We start from the raw sequence: 26,162 nt of genomic DNA, 5'->3' as shown, positions 1-26,162 counted from the left end.
CGCTCCATTGCTCTCCCCCGCAGCCGGCATCCCGGCCTTGGCCACGCCCCCCGCAGCCCATTCGCTCGCTGCTCCCGCGGGGCGCCGCGCCCACACGCTCGTGTCCCAGTCCCCGCCAGGCCCAGGCGCTGCTCCCCGAGCGGGGGATCCGAGACGTGGCTCCCGGGCGGAAGAGCCATGCTGGACTTCGCGATCTTCGCCGTTACCTTCCTACTGGCGTTGGTGGGAGCTGTGCTCTACCTCTACCCGGTAACCGCCTTCTCGGCCCTCGGGGGCCCTGGCTGTCTCCTCAGCCTCGGTCTTGTCCGCATCCACATAGCTCTGGTCGCTGCGGGCTGCAGGGGGGCGGGCCTGAGGGTGGGGTTCCTGCTCCTGCTCCCGCCCGGGCGCGGGCAGCGCTCGGCGCACGTAGCGCTCGGCGCACGTGACGGACGCGGTGCCCGGTGCGCGCGACCCCTGGGCTGAGGCGAGAGGCGCTGGGGGCCAGATCACCACTCAAGCCCCGGGGCAGGCGGGCGAGTAGCTCAAGTTACCTCGGCTTCCGCGCCAGAGAGCCGAAGAAAAGCCCGCGCGGCCGCGGGAGGGCTGGGGGCTGTTCCTCGCCGTCCGGCCTCCCCGCGTCCAGCATCTACATGCCACTGTTCCATGGAGGATCTTAAGTACTTTGAGTGGCTTTTTGGCAGAAACTCTGCCAAATACAAATTCCATTTTTTAGTGTTTCTAGGAGGAAACTCCAGGGTGCTCCACCCTTTCCTCCTTTTCCGAGGATTCTCCAAGCATTTTTTGTGTCGTCTGGCTTTCCATCTGTCTTTTGAACTGTCGTTACCGGAATCCAAAGTCCTGAAGGCCCTAACCGGGTCTTGCTCCTTGTAGGGCCTCAGGGGCAAGTGGGATGAGCGCCGTGCACTGGATTATGTGTGAGCTTGACTTGGCCACTTCTTTTTCTCTGAATCTCATTGTAGCCTTCTTTACTGGCCTTGGTCAACCTCAGAAGAATCAAATAGTTGAGGAATCATCTTTAAAACATGTTCTACAAAGTAAGGTAGTCGTTTTATAGGAAGAGTTGTGAAGTTTCTGAACAGCACCAAATTCTGATAATGATAGAACATCCTTAAACACTTTCAGAGCTGGTAAATAAATTAGACTGGAATATTGCAACTACACAACCTGTAGTTTCCAGTTTATCTTATTTTCTGAGAAACTACACTTAGTGGCTCCAGGTCTTGAATTTTTGATAGTCTTTAAATGAGATTATTCTTTGATTAGCAACACTGTTCTTTCAATCAAATGCGTTCAGGAGCAACACTGTTCTTTCAATCAAATGTGTTCCAGACACTTCCTGGTGCTGGGGATGTAGCAATGAGCACACAGACAGAAAATTCCTGACTCATGGAATTTATATTCTTGTAAAGGGAAACAGACAATATAAACATATATAGTATGTTAGTGTTGAGTATCATGGAGAAAAGTAAAATTGGGGGTAGGTAGGGTTGTTACTTTTAAGTAGGTAGTCAGATGTAAGGAGTTGTTTGAGCAGAGACAGAAGGGAGATGAAGGAGCAAGGCATTCGTATATCTGAGAAAGCATTCCAGGCAGAGAATAGGAAATGCAGACCTTCAGGGGAAACATGAATAGTGTATTCCAGGAAAACAAGGAGACCAGTGTATCTGGAATGAAGATAATGTCATAATGATGGAGATGACGGGCAGATTTTAGTTGTAGGCCATTTTGTAGATGAGTGAGAAGCCCCTGGAGGGTTTCAGCAGAAGATGACATTTTAAATTAAGGTAGTTAAAGGGTTTTTTTTTAATTAGTTAAATTTTAAAATAATCATTTTGGCTGATATGTTTAAAATAGACTTGTGGGCCTCCTGAGGCAAGGGTGGAAGCTTGTAGAGTAGTTAGGCTATTGCAAGAATTTCGGTGACAGAGGGTGTTGGCTTGGACCACAGTAGCAGAGTTGGTGAGAACTGGTCCATTGTGAAGATAAAGCCAATGATATTTTCCAGTGGATTCGATGTGAAATGTGAGAAAGATGCATCAAGGAAAACACCAGAATTTTTAGCTTGAGTAGCCGGAAGAATGGATTGACTCCAGGGAAGACGAGGGTTTTGTTTTTGTTTGTTTGGTTTTATTTTGGTGGGAAGTAGTGAAGATTCATAGAGATCAGGAGTTTGTTTTTAAATATTCTGTGTTTGAGATGCCTTTTAGATATTCAGGTAGAGATGCTGAATAGCTAATTGGTTATATAAGTCTTGAGTTTAAGAAAAAGTCCAGATTGGATCACTAGCCTAAATTTGAGAGTTGTCACTGTTTAAATGGTAGTTAAAATTGGAGACTAGTTGTCATCTCTCAGGGAGTGTAGATAAAGGAGAGAAAAAGTCCAAGGACAAGTCCTGCATACTCCAATAGTTAGAGATTGTGAAGAGGAAGAAGAGACAACAAAGGAGACTGGGAAGGAGCAGCCAGATAAATAGAAGGAAGCCAAGTGTTTTAAGCATAGGCTACTAATCAGCTAAGTTATGTTGCAGATTTGTCCAGTAAAGTAAGACAAGAAAATTTAGTAGCATTGGTAATCTTAAGAAGAGCAGTTGCAGTGGAATGGTGGGGATAAACTAGAATGGAGTGTGTTTAGAGATAACAAGTGGAGACAACTGTAGAGTTTTGCTGGGAAAGGAACTGGTAACTGAAGAGAGAAGTAAGATAAATGAAATTTTTTATGGTGGGAGAAATTTCATTATGTTAGTAAGCTGATGAGGATTGTCAAGTCATGAAGAGAAAATTGACGTAAGAACAGAGGAGAAATACTAGAACAATTTTCTTGTAGGTGGGAGAGGATGGGATCTAGTGTGGATATTAGAGGGATGGGAATACATTTCATTTAGAGCATAGTTCATAGTAATAAGGAAGGTGGAATATATGGGCACACGTATAGGTATATAGGTAGCTATGTGTTGAAGTAATCTCTTGATTACTTTTATTTTTTCAATAAAATATAAGATGATCAGTTACTGGTGAAGGTAGGGGATGCAAAGAGAGAGGAGTGAAATAGTCATCTAGAAAATGATGGACTAGGGAAATGTGTGATTTCCAGGCAGCTCACTTGAAGTTCATACAATGAGATTAGTCAGCATGGCTAATGTGTGTTTCTCCAGCTATGTGGATTCAGGAATAGTTGGCAGAACATTGAATTTTAATCAGAATAGGTGTTTTGCTAGGCGATTATGACAAAGGCTGCAGGGCAGAGGACTTAAGGTTATATGCAAAGGAGTGCTCGTAATGATATACCATGGAATCTTAGCTGGCTAGAGTGGGAAATGAGTATATGAATGGGTGGGGTAAAAATACTTTTTGGAGTTAGGATGTTGATGTTATTGATAATGCCAAGGTTTAGCATGTGGCTGTGGGAACTAGTGGCTGAGGTAGCATGAAGATTTGCGTGGAGGAGAGATGGGTCAGGAAAGAGGATAAACTTCTCTAGGAATGTGAGTTTGACGGATAAGGGGAAACCTGGGAGTTATAGTCCTAGGCCTCATGTGTCCAGTGTAATTAAAGAAAAAGGTCATTATTATTCTGGATGGTCTCAAGGCAGATGGTAGTGGTGAGGCTATAAATGTCAAGGAGATTGAAGTTTCGCCGGGTCTTGCCAGAGATATGCCAAATTTGAGATCCATCCAAAAAATTGCAGCTGTTTATGAGATATGGATGTAATAAAAGGCAAGGAAGCATTTTACCTGGTGTTCTTGGGCTCATCCTTCATTGCTGCTAATGAAGTGTGGAGATTGGTATAGGAGCCATCTTATCCAGTGTACACAGGCTTCTGAGGCTCCCTCTTCATGCTTGTTGATGGAACTGTGGAAGCTAAGATTAGGGCAGTGGGGAGGGATTGTACTTATTATTTGCACATTGTTGGAGCTTATTCACTCTTGCCTGTTATTAATTTTTTCCAAATCTTTTCAACATTTCTGTCATAATACTAGTCAGTAAAATTGTTCCAATATTCAAAGGCATCAGTTGTATTTTCTTTCCTGTGAAGATATCTTTTCTGGAGTCCCCCTTCATCCCTCCCCAGTCAGTACTGGTTATCATCTCATTGGGCTGCATAGTTCTTGTTCTTTTACTATCATTGTGGCTATTCTCTTCACCTGTATTGGATACTCTCTCTCCTGAGATTCAACTAAATTGGAAAGCCATAATTTAAGGTCCTGCAGATGTCTTGGCCAAACACGTTTGACTTATGGGACATATGATAATTCATTATGCTAAACAGTTTTAAATTTTTCTTTAAGGCTTCCAGACAAGCTTCAGGAATTCCGGGGATTACTCCAACCGAAGAAAAGTGAGTAATTATTTTTTTGGAATTAAGTAGAGTCAACTCTTAATTTTTGATATTAAAACTAAACCATATTTTTAGGTTACTCAACTTATTTAATTCCTTTCATTACTCCCAATTTATCTTTTGGCATACAACCTAAACTTTGTTAAGAATAGAAAGGAGGACTGTATAAATTTCATACAACTTTTCATTTCTTTTACTTCCTCCAGCCAGAGAGACTTGAAAATAGACAGGGTTAAGATAGAAGGAAAGACAAAAATACTGCCATAGCCGATCTGATGTTTTCCATCAGCCTGTGATGATGTTCATTACTATCTAAGAATGAGGTGCTGCAAAAATTGTATCGTGCTTAAGTCAGATGTTGCTTGTTTACTTTTCTTATTTAGTTTGAAGTGTTATAAATACTTAAAATCTTAGACGATCCATGTCTAAATATAACTATAGAAAGCAAGAAGTCAAATATAAGTTTTTGGATTTTGTAGTAATTTGAATTTCATGTACCTTTGGTCTTATCTCTTGACACAGTTAATTCATAATCAGTTGTTGCTTTTCTGATTCTTCCAAGTTAACTTGATTGTTTTGTCAAATGTTACTCTTTTCTCAGAGATGGTAATCTTCCAGATATTGTGAACAGTGGAAGTTTGCATGAGTTCCTGGTTAATTTACACGAGAGGTTTGGGCCTGTGGTCTCTTTCTGGTTTGGCAGGCGCCTTGTAGTTAGTTTGGGCACTGTCGATGTACTGAAGCAGCATATCAACCCCAATAAAACATGTAAGTTTAATTTTCTTTCCAATAAGCTGATCCTTATCTTTTAAAAATAAATATCTAAAAGAACCATGTGTTGTTCTTAGGTAGGAATAGCTAACATTTATTGAATGCTTTATACTATATGCCAAGCATTGTACTGACATCTTTGTTTATTACCTCATTTAAGACACAGTATTGTAAAATGATCATTTTTTTCTTCAGTTTATATATGTATATAAAATAAAATCCCAATGTAAATTTTTTTGGAACCTGAAAAATTAGTTCTACATCTGGAAGAGTAGAGGTATCTGAGCAGCCAAGAAAATCTAGAAAAGAATATCAGTAAGAGAAATACTTGTTATGTCAGATAGACAGTACATTAAAAAGCTGGGTTAATTTAAAGAAACTTGTACTGTGATAGGACTAGACAGACTGATGGAATAGAGTAAGTAGTTTAGTAGACAAACCAAGTACATATGGTAGATAGTATTTTATGATAAAGGGGAAAGGAAATAAATGGTATTGCGAAAACTGGTTAGCTGTTTGGAAAAAAAAATCTGAATCCCTGCCTTACTCTTTATTTCAAAATAAATCCCAAATGATTAAAATGTTGAGTCATAAAAATAAAAGTAGAAAACATGGTTAAATATTAAATTGAGGGAGTTGTCGATAAACCCTTTCCTACCATGACAAGAGATCTTGGAGCCATCAAGCACAAGATGGGTAAATCTGTCTACATAAAAATGAAAAATTTCAGTACAATGAAAACACCTTGAAAAAGGATGAAGACGAGAGAGATGGGGAAATGTTGACCACTCTTAACTACACATAGTGCGTAGTAATTGATGACCATATTTCTGTAAAATAAAAAGGTACTATGAAAAAGTTAAAAAGAAATGGGAAAATTATTTCCCATCCATATATATAAAGTAAATAAAAACTAAGAAGAAAATAAAAAAGTGCAGTTGTAGAAAAAATAGACAAAAACAAGGTAATTAAGAAAGAAGAAATACAAATGGCAGATAAGCAAATGAAAAGATTTCAACCTCACTAATAATCAGTGGTATGCAAATAAAAATGAAATTTTTACCTATCTAAAGAGATGAAAAATATTGGCAAAACTCATTGTTGATGAAGGAATGGAGAAATATAGAGTATAAATATTTTACAAACTTTCCGAAGAGAAGGTGGGCAATGATCTTTGAACTAGTAATAACAGCTTCAGGAATTTATCTTGAATTAATAATCACATAAATGAGAAAAGACATTAGCATTATTTATTATAAAATTTTAAGTAAACAAATATTAATGGCTGCATAAAAGAGTACTTTCAGGTCTTAATATGATATAGATTTATTTTGTTTATCAAATATTTATATAGCAATTACGATATGCCAGCACTGTTCTAAACCCTTCACAAATTTTAAATCCTTTAATCCTCAGAACAACCTTATGAAGTAGGTATTATGGTTATCTCCATTTAAAGGAAGACAAAATTGAGATACAGAGAGGCTAAGTCATTTGCCCAAGGTCCCACCACTAATTAGTGATGAAGCTGGGACTTGGAGCTAGACAGATAGTCTGGCCCGTGTTCATGCTCTTAATCACTAAGCTTTCCACAACATAGAAAGATGGCTCTGTCAGAAAATATACTGATGAGTGAAACCAGATGTGGTCTCTGCTCTGATGGAGTTTATAGTTTAGTGCTGGGGAGTAGGGGAAGCATAAAACAGTATTCAAATGATCACATTAATGAACTGAGAAAAATGCTCTGAAAGAAGGGACTGTAGTTCTTTATGTAATCTGACAGATTTTTGTGTCTCTCTCTTTTTTTGTTAAAAAATGTTAACTGCTGTAAAACCCTAAAATGTTTAACACTGAGTAATGTCTGTGGTGAGATTTAGATGAATTTTACTTTCTTCCTTGTATTTTACTATGTTGTTTTAATTGTTTACAATGGCAATGTATTTTTATGTATGTGAAAACAATATAGTCAGTTATTAAAGAAACACTTCAAATAATGGAGAAAAGTTTTTAAATCAGCTAAATAATTTTATCTATAATACTTGATTATGTGCAAAGATCAATTTTGCTTTAAAATCAGTGAAATGAGCTTTTTTTAAAATCAAAGATATTGTTGTCATGTAGGTTGAAAATTTATGCAAGTATTAATGGTTTATAGTAGAATTCCCAGTCTGTATATTGTATTCTTGCTAATTTTTATTGCCTTTTGAACTGTTCATATTTAGTAAAAGGTACTTATGGGAGTTGTGAAAAAAAAGTTGCCATGCTCTCAGCTACAATTCCATACTTCCCTGGTCTCTATGTTCTTTTGCTGGAGATTTATTTTTTTAGTGATTACTTTGACTTAAAAATGTTTAAATTGTCTGTTTCAGTGGACCCTTTTGAAACCATGTTAAAGTCATTATTAAGGTATCAGTCTGATGGGAATGCGAGTGAAAACCACACAAGGAAAAAATTGTATGAAAATGGTGTGACTAATTCTCTGCAGAGTAATTTTGCTCTCCTACTCAAGGTAAGGTGATAAGTAGTTTGGCCTGGAGTTCTACAGATAATAGTATTTTTGGCTATCGGTGTGTCTCATCTCTGCTACTCTTTTCTTGTTTTTCTAAGCTGATTTTTTTCCTAAGCTGATTTTTATTCTTCTGAAATTCTAAAACAAACAACACAAAACAAAAATCTTAGCATGTAGACTCCCTGTATAAGTTGGAATGATAGAGTAGAAAGAATCTGAAAATTTTTTCCATATCAAGCCAAACTTCGTTTTCAAGCCAAACTCTAAACCAGCGTTTCCCAAAACATGATCTGAGTGTACCAAATGCTCTCGTTAAAAATGCAGATTAGTTGGCCTCTTCTTGATGAACCAAATCACTGGAAGGGGGACCTGACATTTTTGAGAAGTTCGAGAACAGTACTAATCAATACCATTTTCTTTCTATCCCTAAAGATCCTTGTCTGAGCCCTGTGTGCTACCTGACAGTTCTCTGTGTTCCCCATAGGACCATTCTAAACATTCACCCTTAAGGTAGTATTGCCAGTTTTACCCAACCCCTTTGCTTGCCCTAGATGTCCTTGTCCTCTGCTTTGCTGAGACTATAAAGTCCCTTATATGTGAACTCTCTAAATATCCTATTCTCTTACCAACAAAGTCTATCCATTTTAATCTTTCTTTTCATTTTAAATCTTAAAGAATCCTTTTCTGTCTAAAACTAATCCATCCATTTGTGCCCTTTAAATATAATGTAATTTATAAAAGTAATGTGATTGCTATAACAAACATGAAAAATCTAACAGTATAGACTACAGCCATGCTACCCTGAACAAGCCTGATCCCGTCTGATCTTGGAAGCTAAGCAGGGTCGGGCCTGGTTAGTACTTGGATGGGAGACCACCTAGGAAGACCAAGTGCTGTAGGTGTAAAAAATTAAAAAATAAGGAATGGTAAGCTGACAAGGTCCTTGCAATCTGTGAGGTCAACCAAGGGTTGCCTCGCCTAAAAAATAAAATAAAAAAATAATTTAAAAAAAATCTAACAATATAAAGAAATCACCCATAATTTCCCTATAGGTATACATATGGTTGAGGTCATACTGTAAAATGTTATATACATTTTCACTTTAAAACAAACATTTTATCATGTCATTAAAATTCTTGCAAGAAAACTAAAGTTAGGCTTACTTTTTTTTTCTGTTACTAATTTTACAAGATACGGAAAAACTTAGAAAAGTCCTAAGGAAAAAATAAACGTTTTTAATACTATGCATTACCCAGTGATAACCAGTTTAATATTTTAAAATACTTTCTATCATTTCAGTCTTTTCTGTGCACAATAGAATTTTAATCAGCATTATAGTGTATGGATAGTTTTAGACTCTGCATTTTTGATTTACCATTATTTTGTAAGCATTTTTATAACACTAGGTATTTTTGAAAATTACATTTGAAAAGAGTCTCTAATGTCAATTTTATCTCCTAAATGTCTTTCAAATTGGTCTTATCTCCACCAGCACTGCCGTCATCCTAATTTAAGCTTCCATTGTCTTACCTGGATTGCTTGTTTCTCCTCTTCTCTGCCATTCTCCCCACATATTTTCTACCCTCTTCAAGGGTTCTTAAACTTATTTATGAAATGTACCTAATGGCAGTTTGGTGAAACTTATGGACTCCTGAGAATAACATTTTCAAATGTGTAACTACTTAGGAAACCAATATAGTATCAAATTAGTATTTTAAAAAACTTGTGTAATATATGTGCTTGATTATTAATGCATTTAATAACAAAGTCTGGCAATGCTTTAAAAAACTTCGATGATTTTTAAGTAATGACGTAATGGGGAAACAAAACCATCATTTTGAGATTTTTGCCATAACTGTAATATATGAACGTATTTGAGATTTGTATTGGTGACACAGAGGGCCTATATTCATAATTGAAGGAAATGCTACATTTTATTTAGATGTTAGTGAAAAATAAAGATTTTTATCCCCCTCATCCAAGTTCATGGACTCTGGATTCTATGCATAGACCCTTTAGTATTTGTGGACTTGAAGTTCAGAATCTCTGTGAATAGATACTTTCAAGATACAGTTTTTATTTTATCATTTCCTTGATCAAAACCCGTTCCTAGCTTCCTGGGACAAACTTCAAAATGTAGTGTTAAGGGCCTTGTGTGATGTAGCCTGTGTACTTTTCCAGCCTTCTTTCCCACGTTCTCATTTGTGCTTATGTTCTAGTCACACAGGTTTTCTATTCTGTGCTGCACCTTGTTCTCTCCAATCTCAGGCCCTCTGTATATTCTATTGTCATTGACTGAATTGTCTCCTCTAGCCATCCACACATTCAGTTAATGCATGTTCCTTCTTAGCTTTTAGTTTAAATGTCACTTCCCCAGGGAAGCTATCTCTGATATCCCACTGTCCCTGGGTGAGTCTCCCTTTAGATGCTGTCAAAACACTATGCTTTTCCTTTGCAACACTTCCCAATTTGTAATTATATTTTGTGTAATTCTTTGAATATCTGTCTCCTAAACTATATGTTCCACAAAGGGAGGGACTCTTATTTTGATGACTACTGCATGCGTGGCTCTTGGCATAGAATAGGCCTCAGTAAATATTTATTAAACCTGTGAATGAATATTGATCAACTTACAATTCAGTTCATTGTCTCCTCTCTTACTTCTATGGGTCTATTCTTGCTCTTTTCTCCTAGGAAAAAAATTTTCCCACCTTGCCTGGCTAACTCCTACTCCAGTCCACAGTTTAGTTATGTATGCTTCCCCAAGTACCCTCTCTAAACTACCATTAACAGCCTGAATATGCTTACATAACAAAATGAAATTGATTTTCTTAGCTCTTTTCCTTTTTAGATTGTTTTCTCTCCCCTTTTCCCTAATCAAACAAAGCTATTTATTTTGTTATATGTTTAATGTGGCTCCTTGGGATTATTATATAGCACAAAGACTATTAAGCTTGGTCAAGAGGCTTTGAATCGCGCTCCTATCTGCATGATCATTTGTGTGTTACTTGGCCTTTGTGAGCTTTTATTTCCTCATCTTAAATCGAGGGTAATAATATCCACATTACAAAGTTGCTTTCAAGAGCAATGATATGAAATACCTAACATCGGGTCTTAAAACAGTAATTACTTAAGAAGTTCCTTTCTTCCTCTTTGCTTGAGAAATAGATTTTTGTGCCATTCGTTTGTTGCCCATCCCCCATTCTTCTGTTCTGTTACCATTTCTCCTTGCTTATATTACCTGCTTCTCTGAAACTATACCTCCTTATTAATGTTTCCAACTTGGCTAATTCATTTCCTCTTTCAGCAGGGTTTTTATAGCTCATGGGCCTATATCTCATTTGTAGAATTACACAGAAGTCCTTTATAGTCTATACATTCACTCACAAGTGCACAAACACCCCCCACCCACTTACTCTCTCATTATATAGAGTAAATAATTTTTAAAATCTTGGAAAATTTAAAGAAACAAAAATAGAATAATGTAATGACCATTCACGTCCTCATCATCATACTTTAACAGTTATCAAATTAGACTCAATCTTAATTTATCTATACCTCTACTCACTTCCCAGTTCTCTAACTGGACCATTTAAAGCAAATTCTGGACATCATACCAAGGAGCACTTGTTTTTAAAGCACCTAACAGCGTTTTGCGTATAATAGCCACTTGGTCAGTTTTATTTTTTTTCCTTCTCATCTCTCATAACTTTATTAATTCCTCCTAAAATTATCCTAACTGTGCATTATAAGCATTTTGATAACTTTTTTGAGTTATAGAATACCTTATATCTTTTAAGAGGATGCTATGTTGACTTTTAACTTACAGTATCCACTTTTTAAAAATTATATTAGGTTAATGTTTAATGACCGTTTTTTCTTATTAGCGTTCTATTTGAAACACACTTTCCATTCAAGACTTCAGACTGGCTTACTGAGTCTACTGGAAGCATTAATTGGCTCCCCTGTGCATAGTTTATCTTCTAAAAACAGACCAGATAGGGCCTTTAACTATAGGTAGCTGCACATTAGTCTCTCTCCTTTCCTGTTCCCATTTCTAACCGATAGCCATTATTCACAGGGCCATCAGGAGTCTTGTATATCAAATTCCCACCCTCTCGTTATTCCCGTTTCATATCTCAAGGTTCTATATTGGTCATGCTCACATGTTCTCTGGACTCTCGGATTGCCTGCTTGGGGTGTCATAGCCGTTCCTATTCCCCCTCATTGTCCTCCCTGGAAGCAGTTATGTTGCCTCTTTCTAAGCATTCACCAGTCAGAATCTTCCTTTCTATTTTGTTTAAACACCTAACATTTGTAAGAATATTTTTATATTTAATTGTATGTCTCCAAGGAATTTTGCCCATTTCTTTTTGCTTTCATGATACCTTTTTCTTTTGAGTAACATTTATTGTTGAAAGGCTTAATTATTCTTTCTTCTCTGCTTCAGACTAAGTAATTCTAACTTCTTTAATCTTTTATCATAGACTCTATTTCCCAGACTTTCCACCTTTTTTGTTCTGTATGCCATTTTTTTCTCCTGCCCGATCAAAGGTAAATCAAGGTAGAAAATTATTTCCCACTTTTCATGTTTCTTGTCATCATATTTTCAAGCTTTGGTCTATATGTGAGAAAAGTGTTTTAGATTTAGGTCTATATGTGAGAAAAGTGTTTTAGATTTTTGTCGTCAATGCCATAGCACAAGCCATCAGTCGGGAATACTAATTAAGTGCTTAATCAGCAGAAACATGACTGAAGGCCGCTGCTGTCAGAGCATCCTCCTCCTCTCTACCAGTGGTTTTCTTTAAGAAAATAGTACTTTTTACCAGAATTATCACCCCAAAATAAGTTATATATTTCATATTGACACAATAAACCTTTTACTTTTTTTTTTTTGGTCACATCTGAGTTCTGTATTCTGATTTTTCTCTAATTCTCTTAAACCTGGTCCTGTGAGTTCTGACTCATTCCTTCCCTGGCCATCTCTGCTCCTAGGCTCTGTGTAAACCTCCACTTTAATTATTTGAGTGTAACTTCTGTGTGCCTCAGTCCAATATTATCCTGTGACTTTGGGCTAAATTCTGATTCAACAAGTATTTCTCGATTTTAGAATTTATGACTATTGTCCAAAATCCTTTTGTCAGCTTAGTAATACTATTAATAGTATTATATAGCAATAAATTATTAATTGTATTATATAGTATTAATTATTAATAGCATTGATAAAATTATTGAGTTCATTGGTTTAATAGCTTGTATGAACTCATTTAATTCTCACAAAACTTATACGTAGGTGTTGTTATTTCTCCCTTTTTACAGATGAAGAAACTGAAGAACAGAATAGTTAAGTAAGTTGTCTCAGGTCACACAACTAGTAAATAGTAAGACTAGGATTTGATCCCAGTCAGTCTTGCACATTGCTTCTCCATAGCTTGGTTCTGCAACCCTGGGATGTAGTTTTGTTTGCCTAGTTTTTTTTTTTCTCTGTTTTTCTTTTAATTAAATTTATCGGGGTGACATTGGTTAATAAAATTATATAGGTTTCAAGTGTGCAATTCAGTAATACATTATATGTATATCACCACCCAAAGTTAAATTTCCTTCCGTCACCTTATATTTACCCCCTTTACCATTATCTACCTCCCTCACACACCCCCTTCACTCGGGTAACCACTAAACTGTTTTCTGCGTCCATGAGTCTCTGTTCGTTTGTCTTCTTCATTTGTTGTTTTCAGTTTTATATCCTACATATGAGTGAAATCATATGATTCTCAACTTTTTCTGACTTATTTCACTTAGCATGATAATCTCAAGATCCATCCATGTTGCTACAAATGGCAGTATTTCATCTTTTCTTATGGCTGAGTAATATTCCATTGTATGTATATGTACCACATCTTCTTTGTCTGTTATCTATTGAAGGACACTTTAGTTGTTTCCATGTCTTGGCCATCGTGAATAATGCTGCAATAAACATCAGATTGCATATATCTTTCCGAATAAATATTTTCAGATTTTTTAAAATAGATACCCAGGAGAGGGATTGCTGTGTCGTATGGTAATACTATTCTTAATTTTTTGAGGAACTTCTCTACTGTTTTCCATAGTGGCCGTACCAATTTACATTTCCATCAGCAGTGTATAAGGGTTCCTTTTTCCCCACAACCTCTCCAACACTTGTTATTACTTGTCCTGTTGATGATAGCCATTCTAATAGGTATGGTTTTGAGATGCATTTCCCTAACAGCTAATGAAGTTGAGCATCTATTCATATGTCTGTTTGCCATTTGCATGTCTTCTTGGTAGAAGTGTCTGTTAGACAAAGAAAGACACTTCATAACGATAAACGGAACAATACATCAAGAAGTTATAACATTTATCAATATATATGCTCTCAATTAGGGAGCACCAAAATGTAAAAAGCAACTACTAACAGAACTAAACTGACAAAGGCACAATTATAGTAGGGAACCTAAATACCCCATTGACAGCTATGGATAGATCATTCAAACAGAAAGTCAATAAGGAGATATCAACCTTAAGTGACACATTAGACCAATTGGACATAATTGACATTTACAGAGCCTTTCATTCCAGAACACCAGATTTTATATTCTTCTCTAGTGCATTTGGAACATTCTTAAGGATAGACCATATGCTGGGACACAAATAAAAGAAGACTGAAATCATACCAAGCGTATTCTCCGAACACAGTGCTTTAAAACTGGAGATCAGCTGCAAAAAGAAAGTGGGAGAAACCGAAGACATATGGAGATTAATATCTTCATTTTAAATATTTATTTTACTATTCAGAAAATTCTAATCCTTTATATTGTAACAAAACTTTCATGGAGTCAATATGGGAAAAAAGCTTGAATTTGAGTTCTTAACATGAAAAGGGCCGTGCGTGTGTGTGTGTTACCTCACCAAACCCTTACCACATTATGTGACATGGAGATAATTACTCCTGTCACAGCAGCCATGCAGGGTAGGAGATGTCATCCCCATTTAACTATTGAGACACCTGAAACTTGGAAAAGTTAAGCAAATTACTCAGTCACATTACTTCTAAGTGACAGAGCCAGAAATAAAACCCAGGGTTTTCTGACTCTAAAGCTTTTGATATTTTTTCTACATATTGTTTTTATTCCACAAGGGATTTAATAAATACTTGTTGAATGAAGGAATGACAGAGAGACTCAGAGTTTTTTGTTACTGAAGCATGTCTAGGATTTTAAGATATTCATATATTGATTATTTACTATATCACAGGCACTCTGGTGAACCTTTACTATTTATTATTAGATACTAAGATTTTAGTATCTTAATTTCTATTAAGTTTAAGCTGTTATCAGCCTTTGAACTTTTAATTTTTTTTTTTTTATTGTTGTGGTGTTTCTGTTTTGTTTTGCAAATCAGCCCATTGACAGAATCTGAACCTGAACCATTAAGGATGTCATTATAGATGGAGCCAGTGTTAGCCTGACAGATCAAGTAATCGCCTGAATGCTTACTTTAATTGTAGAGTTGAGCTGTGTACTCTATGAAATGAATCTACTTGCTGAATTTTTCTAAGATTTAGCAAGAGGAAATAGTAAATCATTGTAGTCTTCTGTTCTCTTTCAGCTTTCAGAAGAATTATTAGATAAATGGCTCTCCTACCCAGAGTCCCAGCATGTACCTCTTTGCCAGCATATGCTTGGTTTTGCTATGAAGTCTGTTACACAGATAGTAATGGGTAGTGCATTTGAAGATGACCAGGAGGTTATTCGCTTCCAGAAGAATCATGGCACAGTAAGTCTAGGGTCAGGTTTAAAGTTTTTCTTTCATCAAGTTGGATAGCTGAATAACACTGACTTTGCCTCTCAAGAAGGTTTAAGATTCTATAATATAGAATTTCCTTGTTTTCCATAGTGGCTGCGCCAATTTAAAATCTCACCAACTGTGCATAAGGGTTCCCTTTCTCCATATCCTTGCCAACACTTATTATTTGTTGACTTTTTGATAATAGCCATTGTGACAGGTATGAGATGGTACCTCATTGTGGTTTTGATTTGCATTTCCCTGATGATATGTGATGTTGAGCATCTTTTCATTATGTCTGTTGGCCATCTGTATGGGATTCTTCTCAGAACTAGAACAAATAATATTCTCTTTTTTTTAATCAATCTCAACATTAAAGTAATTTATTTGGCTCAAATTATACTTAGGTAATTTACTTTACCACATATTGGGTCTCTGAGAAATTATTCCTTATTTTATTCAAATCTATAAAACAGGTTAAAGAATCATGATAATGTGTTTTTAAAAAACCATTAGGAATTGTGGCTTAACACCTTGTCACTGTTTAGTATTATACTTTTTCCCATTAAAATGGTTTCATTTCTTGTGTTTGATGATTAAAAACATACATTTCTTGTAAAACATTCATGTATTCAGAAGTGTAAAAAGTGGAAAAATCACTCTAGATTGCACTTTCTAGAGTAAATTCCACTTTCTAGAGTAAACTACTCTGTGTACCAACACAAAATAAACTGGTTAAGAAATTCCTAAAATGTCTTCATATTTTAATGAAGAATCAATTTTTGACTTAGTTATTGATGTCTGATTTTTTTTTCATGTTGATGAGACAGCATTTTAACAAGACACCTCTACTATTATTTCCAGTATTTTCTTCTAAGCTGCTGATATTAATTTTGTATGTTTTTAAGTTGGCATTTTCTTATTCCTTTTTTTTCTTATAACTTCAATGTAGAAATAATTTTAAACTTATAGAAAAGGTGCAACTAGTACAAGGAACTCCTATATATACTTTACCTAGGTTCACCAGTTTGCATTTTACCCTATTTGCTTTTGTCATTTATTCATTACCTATCCATCCATCCATCCATCCATCCATCCATCCATCCATCCATCCATCGCTCCCCCTCCCTTACCCGAACCATTTGAGAGTAAAGTAGATATTTGACCTCTTTCTCCCTAAATACTTCAATATGTATTTACTAAAAACAAGGATATTGTCTTATACAGTGACAACATAGTTTTCATGCTTGGGAAATTTAATATTCCTGCAAGACTATCTTCCAGAGCCTGTATTCAAATTTCTTTACTTTTAGTGGTCAAACCTTTTCAATGCAGAAGAGTTTCTCAGCTTTTCTTTGTTTCTTGAACTTCACATTTTTTAAAAGTAGAGGCCAATTATTTTGTAGGATGTCTCTCAATTTGGGTTTGAATAGATTAAAATTACACATTTTTGGTAGGAATCTGATATTTTCTTAGCATTACTAGTTGTCAAAAGAAAGTTTTCAGACTATAAACATAACTTGAAATCTTTCCTCAAATGATATTTTAATGTCTGAAACACTAAGGGGTTGCTGTTGTGCATTCATGCCAGCAGAAATAATAACCGCTTTGTGAATGCAGAAGCAATGACAACTGCGTCATCACTGCTGCTTGGCTGACAACAGTTGAGAGATGTGATCAGTTGTAAGATGCATATCGATTTCACAGATGTTAAACTGTGAAAAAATATACACCTCACTTTCAGTTGCATACTGTGTTTGTGAAATGCCCTTCAAAAACATTGTCCCAATTATTTCCCCACTAACATTAGTGTGCTCTTCCCTTGTGCTTGTGACATTAGAGTTATTGGTCCTTTACATATTTGCCTAATAGTTCAAAAAATGATATTTTGTCATTAAAATTTGTAATTATTTTATTGTTTGTAAGGTTGGTTTGCCTTTTCTAGAATGTTATATAGTTGGAATCATACAATATGTAGCCTTCTCAGATTGGCTTCTCTCACTTCATAATATGCATTTAACTTTCCTCCATATCTTTTCATGGCTTGATGGCTCATTTCTTTTAGCACTGAATGCTATTCCATTGTCTGGATACCACATTTTATCCATTCACGTACTAAAGGACATCTTGGTTGCTTCTAAATTTTGGCAATTATGAATAAGGCTGCTATAATCATCTGTGTTCAGGGTTTTGTGTGGATATAAGTTTTCAACTCCTTTGGGTAAATATCAAGGAGTGCTATTGCTGGATCATTATAGTAAGAGTATGTTTCGTTTTTTAACAAACTGTTTTTAAGGATTCTATTGATATATCCTTTGGCTCAGAGATTGTTTCTAAGCTGTGACTGGTGTACTAATAAGCCTAGCAAAGGCATTCTTCTTTTTCGTTAGTGTTTTTGAACTCTAGCATTTCTTTCTGATTCTTTCTTAGGATTTCCATCTCTCTGCTTACGTTGCCTGTCTGTTCTTGCATGCTGTCTACTTTATCCTTTACCTAAGAATCCTTTAGATCCCACAGCATATTATCCTTTAGAGCCCTTAGCTTATTAATCATAGTTTTTAAAATTCCATATCTTGTTCTGATAATTCCATATCTTGTTCTGACGCTTGCTCTTTCTGGTTCTGATGCTTTCTGTTTCTTCATAGTGTTTTTTTGCCTCTATTTTTCTTCTTGATAGCCAGACATGATGTATTGGGTAAAAGAAACTGGTGTAAATAGGCCTTTAGTAATGTAGTGGTGAGGTGTGGGGAAAGGGGAAACATTCCATAGTCCTATGATTAGGTCTCAGCCTTTTAGTGAGCCTGTAACTCTGGATTGTGAACTTTTCAAGTGTTTCTCTTTTTTTTTTTTTTTCCTCCCCGCTTAGGTGGGACAAGATGGCCTGAGTGGGCTGGAGTTTGGTATACTTCTCCCACATGGAAGGCCAGATATGACTGGAATTGGATATTTCCCTTCCCTACATCAGTTAGAGACTGATAATATGCCAGTAGGTTGGTTAGGCTAACTGATTTTGTTAGAGGGCAGGTCTTGTTAAGAAGAATAGAGTGCTCTGGTTTATTTCAAATTGGTTCCTTTTTCAATCCCCATTTGAGGAGTCCAAGGGGCTTTTTCTCCATTACATATTGTGGGAACCTGGTCGAGCTCCCAGAGGTAAATCTCACAATATTTTGGGGCCTCCTATGACTGGGTCACCTGGAGTTTTTAACTCTCAGAGTTGTGTATGCTGCACCTCCAGAAGTTTGTCAAGTTCAGGTCAGGTTTTCCTACCTTAACACTGGTTCCTAGTGTGGTTTCTGGTTGTGAATCTGTTCTGGTAACATGTGACTCCCTGTTTTTGCCTGTCTCTCCAATCTTGGGGGCCTCAGTTTGCCCTGGATCCTCCCCAGTCTTACAGAACCAAGAACAGTTGCTGATTTTTCAGTCTGTTGACATGGAGTAGCTAAATGAATTCAACATTTTAATTATGAATTTTTGCCTTATGCCTTGTGTCATGCTTAGAAATTTCTTTCTTGCTTGAAGAGTATTCCTAATGTAAACTTTTACCGTACATTTTACATTTAAATCTGAAAGGTGAGGGTGGCTCCATAGTGTAGTGGTTAGCATGTCTGCTTTACATGCAGAAGGTCCTGGGTTTGCGCCCCAGGTGGAGCCACACACCATACCCCAGGGGTGCCAGGCCCCCCCTGAGTGTGCCCCAAGTGCGCTGCGAGCGCATGGGAGGAGACGGTCCGCCTTCAGAGATCCAGTTCTTAAGGGGAGGCGGCAACATCCGTAGGTCGGGAGTGGAAGTGGCCGGGGGCGGTGGGGAGTGGGATTAAAGAGGGGAAAAATAAAAAAATAAATTAAGTCTAAAAAAATAAATGTGAAAGGTAGATCTTTGTAAGGTAAGAGTTGGGGACTCTTAACTCTATTAATAAATTTTCATATATTTAGTATTGATTGATAAGTGGTGTGTTCTTTCCTCAAGTTCTTTTAGAGATTTTGAATTATAAACAAGTTAAAGTTTTTACAGGGGCTGACTACTCAATTTTGAAATAATTAGAAGCCTATTTTGTTGTTTACTATCTCCAAGCCTTAGACTAATTTTTAACCTTTTTCAGGATCTCAGTTAATACTTATCAGTATTACAGGCAAAGTAAAAATTGGAATTCCCAGTGAATTCCGTATGAATTTTATTTATCCACTGGTACTATTATAATAAAAAATTGACTCTGTTGCCATATCTTTTCCTCCCCATTCCTACTTCGTTTTTAAAAAACAGAACTTTGACTTCCCATTTATAATTAGTTTGAAAGTGCCTTGACCGAAACTATTAAAATATATTTGCGCCCTGTCCTCAGAGACTATGGAGTAAATGATTATATAGCTCACCTAAAGGGAGAGCTTTTTATCAGGTTTGTTGGTGAGATGGGAGTTCCTCAATTATTAGCTTAGATTGCTTGATATGATTTAGAAAATCTATTTATTAGATAATAGGTATGTTTTCCTATTTTCAGGTTTGGTCTGAGATTGGAAAAGGCTTTCTAGATGGATCACTTGATAAAAATACAACTCGGAAAAGACAGTATGAGGATGGTAAGTTTTGCCACTTACAATTTTTAATAGGGACAAAAGGACATGTGTCCCAATTTTAATAGGATTATCTCTGAAAGATGATATAGGTCATGTATATTTTCTCTATATATGTTTTTTTCTACATTTCCTGTAATAAAATTTTTTCTTGAAAAAAATAGTGAATTAATAAATTAGCACTCACTGTAGAATGAGAATGCTGTAGAGATGGTATATCCTACAGGTTACTGAACAGTATAAGGATGCAATCCTGGGAAAGCAATTTGATGGTATATATTAAAGCCATAAATAATGGATGAAATTACCAAAAGAAGAAAATATTCACGAATATTCCTATTCATACTGTTCTGCAAGTAGAAAACCAGAAACAATCTAAATGTCCAACAATATAGAGGTTGCTATGGAAATAATATCAACATGGTTAAATATTTTGTAGATATTTGTAAAAAGTTTAGCAACAAAAAATTCTTGCCATTTTAACAATGAATAAAAATGTTTTCAAAAGTGTTTGTCATTGGTTACAACTTTATAAAATCTACACAGAAAAATAGCAAATTTAGTTTAAGATGGTAAGATGCCTCCCCAAAATTATTCTCCCCCTTTTTTATTATTCTATATATTCCATTAGTAATTTAAAGATTAGAATGCTTTAATATCTTTATTCTGAGGTGCTTCAGTTCTTTTTATGGAAGTAGGCAGGATAAATTAAAATACATAAACTGCATTGGAATACTGGATTATTTTCATATATTATAGTAGTGCTTCCCAGGATTCTCTTCCTTTATTTTTTCAACAAATATCGAGGCTTATATGTGCTAGGCATTATTTTGTGTATGGGAGACAAAAATCCCTGTCCTTATGGAGCTTACCATTCTAGTGATTCTCTTGATGTCTAACAGAAGTCCAGAAAAACCAATTTAATTGACATGTTTTCTGCTATCTGGTTTTCATTACCATTCTGATTACCTTGATAGATGCATTTGGATTAATTCCCCTTAAAAAATGTATTTCAAAAATATTGGTTCAATTAATATAAAATGAAAATTATATTGTTTTATTCTAAATAAAAGTAGATTCTCTAGCATGATATGTTTCTTGGGCTGTAACATGGGCATAGATCAAATTTGAGCTTTTATTGAAAATGATTATGTTTTGGTACTTATATGACTGGGATCCCATGGATGGATCAGTACTTCCTTTGTTTAAGTGAGTCAGGTCTATACATTACAATCACTTTGAGAATTTAAAACAAAAAAAACCCTGAAGCTCAGGGTTTACTGTAGTTCAGTTTATTCAGAATCTAAGATAGAGGTTCCCTGAGCATCAGATATTTTTATAAAAGGTCTCTGGATTACTTTGATATACTTGTAGGGTTGAGAATGTACAGTAACAGTTCTAAAACTTTGCTATACATTGAATCTCTTAAGAAGTATCGAAGCCTGTCTTCCACGCCTAAACATTCAGATTTCATTGGTATGAGTTACGACTTGTACTTTTTTTTTTTTAAAGCTTCCTAGCTGATTCTAATATGTAGCAAAGTCTAGGAAGCACTGCAATACAGTGTTAAAAATTTCTCATTTTAATATATTGTGTTATTATATTCATTCACTTCTATAGTGAAGATCTATAATTTCCTGGTATGTTTTTGGTGTTGGGCAGATGTCAACAAAACAAACAAAAATTCCGGTCTTTGTGGTAGCACATTCTAGTGGGAAGAGGCAGATAATCTAAGTAAACTGAATAGTGTGATAAAAGATGAATAAAGTGCTGTGGAGAAAATTAAATCAGGAATGGGTATAAGGAGTGCTGGGGCTCGGGAGGTTACAGTTTTAAATAAGGTTGTTAGGAAAGGCCTCACCAAGATTAAATGGTGACTTTTGAGCAAACACTTGAAAGAGATAAGACAAGCAGTCAATGCAGTTAATGTGGTAATCTTCATGTCCAAAAGAAGAATATTCCATGTGGAGGAAAAATAATTGCGAAGTCCTTGAGGTGGGATTCTTCCTGGTGTATTTGAGGTATAACAGGGAGCTGTATGGCTGGAACAGAGTGAATAGAAGGAGATGAGGCCAGAAAGATTGGGAAGTAGAACAGATTTTGTCTGGCTGATAGATCATTGTATGACTAGGTTGTTAATTATAAGATAGGAAGCCAGTGGAAGGTTTTGAGCAGAGCTTTGATCTTAGTTATGTTTTTAAAGGATCACTGTGGCTGCTGCGACAGGTTATAGGGGCCCACAGCAGAAGCAGAGCGACTACTTAGGAGGCTATTTCAATGAAGGAGGAAAGAAAAATAATGTGGCTTGGACTAGATGCAGGTCCGAAAAATATAGAATGAAAAAGAAGAGTGAAGGAGAATAATTGTATTTTGGTGCTAGAACCACCAAAATTGGCTGACAGATTACATTTGGGGTATAAGAGAGGAGACACCAAGGTTTTAGGCCCGAGTAATTGGAAAATGAAATTATTAGGATATAAGATGGGAAAGACTAGGAAGATCCAGCTTTGTGGGGAAAGATCAAGAGTTGAGTTTTGGATGTTATGTTTAAAAGCTTCAGACATCCAAGTGGAGATGCTGAGGTGGTTGTCACATACTTAAGTCTGGGGTTTAGGGGAGTGAGGTCCTGACTGAAAATATAAATTTGGGAGTGTTAAGTACATAGATTATTTAAAGACTTGAGACTGGTGATCATCAAGCTAATGAATATAATAGAAAAAGAAAAGAAGTCCAAAAACTAAGCCTTGACCTTAGACATTCTATCATTAAAAAATTTTGAAAGGGGAGAAGGAATCAACAGAGGAGACTGAGAATGAGCAAGCAGTAAAGTGGGAGGAAGATGTGGAGTCCAGGAGAGTGGAATTGAGAGCTAAAGGGAAAAGTATTTTTCCTGGAGAGTAAGTGATCAACATCATTAAATGCTGTGATAGGTCAAGTAAGATGAGGACTGAGAAATGATCTCTGGATAATTTTATTGACTATTGGATATCAGTTATTCATATCTTATAGATTAATAATAATTTCTCATTTTAATATATTGTGTTATTCACTGTTAATAATTTCTGTTATTCAGTGTTAATAATTTCTCATTTTAATATATTCATATCTTATAGATATGAATAACTGATATCCAATAGTCAATAAATAACTGATATCCAATAGTCAATAAATTTCTTTCATAAATTTACTTTTCTGGCTATTTCACATGTGTTTATGTCTCTAAATGAGTGATATGGATTTGGGAGAAGAATGAAGTTAGGAGGGTAGAATTTAGAAGGAAGGTGGATAAGATCAGGGGAGAGGTATATATGTATGGAGGCCTCTAAGGTGCTGGCACTGTTCTACTTCTTGACCTGGGTGGCAATATTATGGGTGTTTGCCTTATAGTTATTCCTTAGATTGTGCATATTTTTTATATACTTTTTTTTTGGATCTTTATAAAATTTAGCAAAAAGAAGAAGAAAAGTAGATGAGTTTAAACATAAATTAGCTTTTTAAAAATTCTTGGTCACAACTCTTTTACCTTTGAAAGTTTTATTCTGCAATATAGTAACATTGTACAGAAATATTTTAAAAATTCAATCTTTACAATGCTTATATTCTAAAATCTTTTGTTTTTCTTCTCTAAGCCCTTATGCAACTGGAATCTATTTTAAAGAAAATCATAAAAGAACGAAAAGGAAGAAACTTCAGTCAATATGTTTTCATTGACTCCTTAGTACAGGGGAAACTTAATGACCAACAGGTGATATAATTGTTAAATATTTATTAAATAAAAGATAATCATACATGTATAGAGCATTTTTATTCACTTTAATCCTGATACTCTCCTAGAATTCAATACTTTCCTTTTATTGTATCTTATGCATAAATAATATAAGTATTTAGTCTCCTATTATTTAGCTCTTTGAAACAGCTGTACATTATTTAATATTTGGATAAGCAAATAATGAGTCAAAATTCTCCGATCATAAAAATAGGAGGACTTGTAAGCCTTTATCGACCAAGCTGCTCTGCCTGCGTGACCAGGTGTGGCAGCTGGGCTCGTTCCTAGTGCACCTCTGTTATCCCCAGTACACCACTGTTTGTGGTGTTGTTAGGCAAAGGAAAAGAGTAGAGTCACGCTTGCCATACCCGTTTATTGTAGGACTCTTCAACCCCACTCTATACATACATGCAAGTCCTCATAGAATTGGTTTTTTGGGTGTGTTGTGGGTACAGAAATTGAATCAGGAGCTCCAAGGACAGTGGCAGATTCTTCCCTGTTCCTGAGGCTTCACTGCTGCACCAGGCCAAGCCGGAAAGAGAAGACTGAGCCAGCTTGTTTACAAAGATATATCATGAGACAGTAATGTTGCAGATAAATGTTTACTACATTAAAAATGCAATGCAGTATTTAGGTTAGTTTTTACATTATTTAGATTTTTTAAGTTAAAACGTAATGAAATATGTACATTTTTCCTTTTCTTGATTCTAATTCTATACTCTGTTATTTTATTTAGTGGGGCCTAATACAGGCCACCTTACATTTCACACTTTCTAAACTTAGTTTTGTTTCCTAGATCCTAGAAGACACAATGATATTTTCTCTGGCCAGTTGCATAATAACTGCAAAATGTAAGTATAAATTGATTCCTTTTTGAGATAGATTATAAAATATACAGAGGTAAAAGTATTCCAAAATAAAGGAAACACTGTATGACCTATAGTCATGATTGCCACACCCCTTTATCTTTTTTATTCTTGTTTGAAAGACTTGATTCACACAGGTACCTTTTTTTTTTTTTTTAACTCCAGGTGTTCTATGCCACCTCTGAACATTGCCATAAAATTTTTGACACAATTTATGGATTGTGAATTCTAGTTAGTGCCTTTAAAATGAACTGCTATTGATACCTTTCCAGCTGGAACATTGAGCTTTTCAATTTCCTGCTGAGGCATTTCACTTTGACTCCAATCCAGTCTGCTATTATTAAGGTCTACCAACAGAGGAGATAGGCCACAGAAATCAGGATTTAAAAGAACTCCTCTTTTGGTGGATTTTTATTTAAAATTCTAAAATGTGTGATATGTTTCTAAGTTTCCTTACTGGTTTTTAGTTTATCAGAGTATCATTTATTCGTACAGTATTTATAAAATTTTGTGTATAGCTATAAAAATATACTAATAAAATGCTAAAAGAATTATTAAAACAGTTTAAAAGCTAAAAAAATTGTTTCTTTGCTTTGCATTTACAGCTCTTTCTGTTTAAGGAATTTTCTTGTAAACACTGAGTACAAATATAAACTTCTCATAAGTTTTCTCCTTTGTAAAGTTTTTGACATCCAGAAATGTCCAGATATTATAGATTAAATGGAATTTAGGTAAGCATGTGTCAAAAATAATGTATTAACCTTTCAAAAAATGCTTGACTTAAAGTTTTATTACATTAAAATGTAATTTTGCTAAAGATCTTCAAAAAAATCTGAATCAGTTGTTCTCTAGATACCACAAAAAGTGACCATTTCCAAGGTTGAGTTAATATTTTAATCTTATTGGCAATTTTTAGGGAGAATTTTCAGAGTATATCTTTCTTTACATGTGGGTTGGTTAGTTTTTAAGTCACCTCTGAAATTTTTGAGAGGCAAGGTGAGCCGGAAACCTTAATTAAAGTTCCTCTTCTGCTGCTTATTAGCCTTGAGCAAGACACTTACCTCTCCACTTTTTCCTTTTCTAAAGTAAAGATTTAGCTCTAGATGATCTCCAAGGTATCTTTCAACCATAAAATTGTGTCTTAGTTCAATATTTTAATTAAAGAATTTTAAGTGGCTTAAAAATCACATTTTTAAGCTATCCCTAGTCATACTTTATTTTTAATAGAGTTCTACAAAAGAACCCTATGTTTGAGATTATTAAGCTCATACAGTTATATTCTAAGTAATGATGTAGTCAAGCAGGATACACAAATGCCTATTATGTTCAAATTTTTGTGCTAAACCTTTTAATGTATATTACTGTACATTGTTGTAAAATTGCACACATACCTCTTGTACACTGCACAAATTTTCATATCATTGTGAAATAGTAATTTTACAGTTCACTCAAAAGTCATAATAAAGAAGCATATGCAGGAAAAAGTTAACGATAGGCAGTTATTCCTGTGTTTTTTTGAACTCTAAGTGTGAGTATATTA

At 35.5% G+C, this 26,162-nt stretch overlaps 1 protein-coding gene and 1 pseudogene across 4 annotated transcripts in view; both read left to right on the top strand.

The window, feature by feature from the left end:
- LOC105298426 (cytochrome P450 20A1) overlaps window positions 1–26,162 on the top strand; it is a 45,428-nt gene that overhangs the window by 372 nt on the left and 18,894 nt on the right. Inside the window, exons 1-8 of one of the 4 annotated variants that reach the window (XM_011369699.2) lie at window positions 85–249; window positions 4,289–4,338; window positions 4,940–5,106; window positions 7,479–7,618; window positions 15,245–15,412; window positions 19,918–19,996; window positions 23,620–23,735; window positions 24,553–24,607. In XM_011369699.2, coding sequence (XP_011368001.1) covers window positions 178–249; window positions 4,289–4,338; window positions 4,940–5,106; window positions 7,479–7,618; window positions 15,245–15,412; window positions 19,918–19,996; window positions 23,620–23,735; window positions 24,553–24,607 — 847 coding nt within the window. In that variant the 5' untranslated portion in view covers window positions 85–177. Of the gene's footprint in view, window positions 1–84; window positions 250–693; window positions 1,043–4,288; window positions 4,339–4,939; window positions 5,107–7,478; window positions 7,619–15,244; window positions 15,413–19,917; window positions 19,997–23,619; window positions 23,736–24,552; window positions 24,608–26,162 lie in introns of those variants that run through there. The other 3 variants (XM_023536309.1, XM_011369700.2, XM_023536310.1) reach the window with 3 other exon arrangements.
- Window positions 8,402–8,520, top strand: LOC111745342 (annotated as a pseudogene).

Source organism: Pteropus vampyrus, unplaced genomic scaffold, assembly GCF_000151845.1.
Source record: "Pteropus vampyrus isolate Shadow unplaced genomic scaffold, Pvam_2.0 Scaffold152, whole genome shotgun sequence".
Classification (NCBI taxonomy): Eukaryota; Metazoa; Chordata; class Mammalia; order Chiroptera; family Pteropodidae; genus Pteropus; species Pteropus vampyrus.
This window is presented reverse-complemented; position numbering and strand designations above follow the sequence as displayed.